General features: G+C 39.3%; 1 protein-coding gene across 1 annotated transcript; it reads left to right on the top strand.

The window, feature by feature from the left end:
- The first annotated feature begins 744 nt into the window (after positions 1-744).
- LOC140878893 (uncharacterized) lies at positions 745-2,775 on the top strand. The gene is made up of 4 exons (XM_073282517.1): positions 745-972; positions 1,032-1,100; positions 1,183-1,471; positions 2,705-2,775. The coding sequence occupies exons 1-4, from the start codon at positions 745-747 to the stop codon at positions 2,773-2,775; spliced, it is 657 nt and encodes a 218-aa protein (XP_073138618.1).
- Positions 2,776-3,803: the final 1,028 nt, after the last annotated feature.

A 3,803-nucleotide genomic window follows, 5' to 3' on the forward strand; every position in this document is an offset into this window, starting at 1 on the left:
GATATCTGCTCCTTTTTTGCCCAAGACGAATGCTTCCTTCAGATTTCAGAATATGTGGTGTCTTAAACCGGATTTCTTAAATACTGTAAAAATCAATTGGAATAATCCTTGTCCTGAGATGGGTATTGCTAGGTTGGTAGTTAAGATAAAGCGGCAAAAAACCATCTTAAGTGGTGGAATAAGTATGTATTTGGTAATGTCTTGGATAAAGTCCGTGCTCTTGATTTGAAAGCTAGCCAAGAAGAAGAGGAGTTTGACAGGGACCCTTCGGATCGTTCTAGGACGGGTCTTTCCCTGGCTTAAGCGAATTTGTCTCTTGGACTATCTATGGAGGAGGCATTTCGGAAGCAAAAGGCAGCGGTTAGGTGGGCTGTGGAAGGAGAATGGAATACTAAGATCTTCCATAACATGGTGAACCGGAGACAAGCAGCTAATAAAATCTATTGTATTTGGGAGGACGAGGAGCCCTTGGAAAATCCCATGAAAATTCGAGAATCGGGGACTAAATTTTTTGATTCTATTCTTACTGGGGAACAAACTGAGCTTCACTGGGCAGATTTTGATCATATGCCTTGACTGGTCCATGAAGGGGGCAATACTTGTTTGATGACTGCTATTTCTGAGGATGATATGTTCGATTGCGTGTTCTTTAGAATGTGTTGGAACATCATTAAGTCTGAATTGTTGGCGGCTATTCAGGAATTTATGGATGTCTCACCGCTACCCAAAAGTATTAATGCTACAATGATTATCCTAATTCCCACGGGTGATTCTGCTTCGAGACGGGTGGATTTCAAGCCTATCAGTTTATGCAATGTGGCCAATAAAATCATCACTAAAATTTTGGCGTTGCATATGAAGCAAATTCTTACTAAAATTATTTCTCCTTCTCAGAGTGGCTTCGTCTCTCGCAGGCATATCTCTGACAACATTCTAATGGCTCAGGAAATGGTTAGCCAGCTCAATTATCGGGTGATAGGTGACAATATTATCCTAAAGCTTGACATGACTAAAGCTTACGACAAAATCAGATGGGATTTCCTATTGAATGTAATGTAGGCCTTTGGCTTCTCAGAAGGGGTATGCGGTATGATTATGAGGTGTGTGAATAACTGTTGGTTCTCGATGAGTATCAATGAGTCTCTTTCAAGTTTTTTTGCGTCTCACAGAGGTTTACATTAGGGAGATCCTCTTTCCCATTTGTTGTTTGTGATTGCGGATGAATATTTGTCCAAAGGATTGGATGTCTTATTTGATTGGCATCCTCATCTTAAGTACCATATTGGCCGTTGTTCTGGGATATCGCATTTGGCCTATGCGAATGACATCATTATTTTTTCGAATGGTTCAGTTCAAAGCATCAAGCAGTTGAGGAGATTCCTGTATCATTATGAAGCTTGTTCTGGTCAGCTCATCAGTAATGCCAAGAGTGTGATCATCACTTCTAACTCTTGCTTTGTAGTGTTGAAGGGTAAATATTATTCGATCACCGGGTTTGGAGAAGCAACGCTCCCCATTTGTTATCTTGGTGCGCCCCTGTTTCTGGGGCCCAGAAAAAGCTCCTATTCCAGCAATATTATTGCTAATTGTAACAAGAATCTCCAGGGATGGGATATTGCGGCTCTTTCATATGGCAGTCGTCTAGTCTTGATCAAGAGCGTGCTATGCTCCTTGCCAATTTATTTATTTCATATCCTGCAACCCCAAGGGACAGTACTACACCGGTTTGAAATGCTTAGTGCGAGATTCCTCATGGGGTTGAAATCAGGATCCTCCAAGACTCATTGGATTGCTTGGGAAAAAGTGTGTTTGCCGTTTGCAAAGGGTCGCTGGAATCTGTCTCACCGATCGAGGGAAACCCTATTGGGGATCGAATGTGTGTGTAGAGGGGGGTGAATACACACTTATAGATTTTTACTTTAAAAACATGATGATTGAGCAAATGTTAGTCTACTCAACCGATTTTTTTTTTTAGCTTACTAGATAAATAAGAACTACTAGAATAGTGCGGAAACAGTTCTCACAAAGCTAAGTGATAAAGATGGAGAGTAGTGTAATGCAGTAACATAAATGAACACAGATATATTTATGGATGTTCGGAGATCAATCTCCTACGTCACCCCTTCTTCCTCACGGGAAGGATACATTAGAAGACTTTGATTATTACAACGTCTTGTAATACACCTGATCCAAGTTAGGACTTATCAATCACCTAAGATGGAAATCCTAGATTTAAACTGATAAGATCTCAAGTTCTTATCAAGCTTTCTTCAGTTGATGATGATGAACGTCTAAGCTGCTTGTGAGCTTAGAGACTCAAATCCTTGTAACGATGAATGTTCTTCAAACAACATCTTGGATCCGAGTAACCCTTGAGTAGATCTCTTGATAGATCAGATGTGCTTTGGATGAGAAGGGTTAAGTGAGCAGTCGAATGTTTAGAGTAGTGTAAAGTGCTCAAGTATGTAAATCTTCGTAAAACGTAGCTCTTTTTTCTTCTTGGTGTTCTCTGATATTTATATCAGTTTCTCCAACGTATTTTTCTTTCTGTAAACGGTAGGAAATGTCTTGAGTGTCAGGTATCATTCCTATTTTTTTAATTTTGGCTTTATCTTCTAAAGTATCTGTACTCGGAATGCCTTAAATTGTCTATTCAATGTGTCTTGGCATTAACTGCTATTTATGACTTTTCTCACTTTTTTAGACGGATCCTTAAATGCTTCGTCTTTTGCATTTAATTTGTCTTGTCAAGTATCCAATACTGGGGATTCGTGACTTTTTCAATTCGGTAGATATTATAGCAGCTTATGAACTCAGCCCAAATCAGTTGAGCGTTAGTCGGTTTATGTGCTTAGCTCAGTTGACAGATAACGGTTGAAATGCTTAGATCAGCTGATACAACATACTCCAGTCGATATCTTCCATTGTCAGTTGATATGTTGAAGTCGGTAGATTTTGCTTTGTCACTTGTTATACACGTAAACGATGGCCAAACTATAACAATGAAGTGTTGTTTTGTTACCACCAAAAGTTAGGATTCAACAATTTTCCCCTTTTTGGTGATGACAAAACCTAGGCCCCGAAAATCATTACGAAGAAAATTTACAAGATGAATTCATTGCGAAAATGAATTGCATTGATACATAACATGTTACAAGAAATCATTGATAAAACTCAATAAAAACCTATTACACCTACAATGCTGAAATGTGATAAATATACCCGATATATCACTATTGTCTTTGATGTGGAACATCTCGCTTTTGTCGTTCAGTGTCAACTAATTTTCTAGATACTTCCCCCTTTTTTACATCACTACGGTTGAGATGATAAATAATCTCTCCAAGTTTTGCACCAATGGTAGTTTGGAAGAAGTCAATACGGGAGTCAATATGAGCAGTCAAGTCAGCTTGAAGGATTGATATCTTTGCGGTGGTGTGCTCATTAGTGCGACGAACAGTTTGTGACACTTGTTTTGCAATAGTATCCATGGTGCAAAGAGTGTGTTCCTTGTAGTTTTTCAATTCAATAGTGCATCTGCCAATCTCAAAAGATAAGCTATTAAGGCGAGACATGATGGAAGATCTAGAGCTCGCAATGCCAGAATCTTGCCCTTGAATGCGATTGCTAAGTCTCTGCGTCGTAGAGCGAAGATCTTCTATAATGCATTCCAGAGCATAAGTCGAGGATTCTTGTTCAACAATAGGTGCTGAAGCAAGTTTGTCAATGTTAGCTAATGAGGTATTGATTGTAAGTGCTTGAGCGTCTACAAGAGTTGTAACAGGGGAGGAGATGATGTTTCA

This window comes from Henckelia pumila, chromosome 2 (genome assembly GCF_033568475.1).
Source record: "Henckelia pumila isolate YLH828 chromosome 2, ASM3356847v2, whole genome shotgun sequence".
Taxonomy (NCBI): domain Eukaryota; kingdom Viridiplantae; phylum Streptophyta; class Magnoliopsida; order Lamiales; family Gesneriaceae; genus Henckelia; species Henckelia pumila.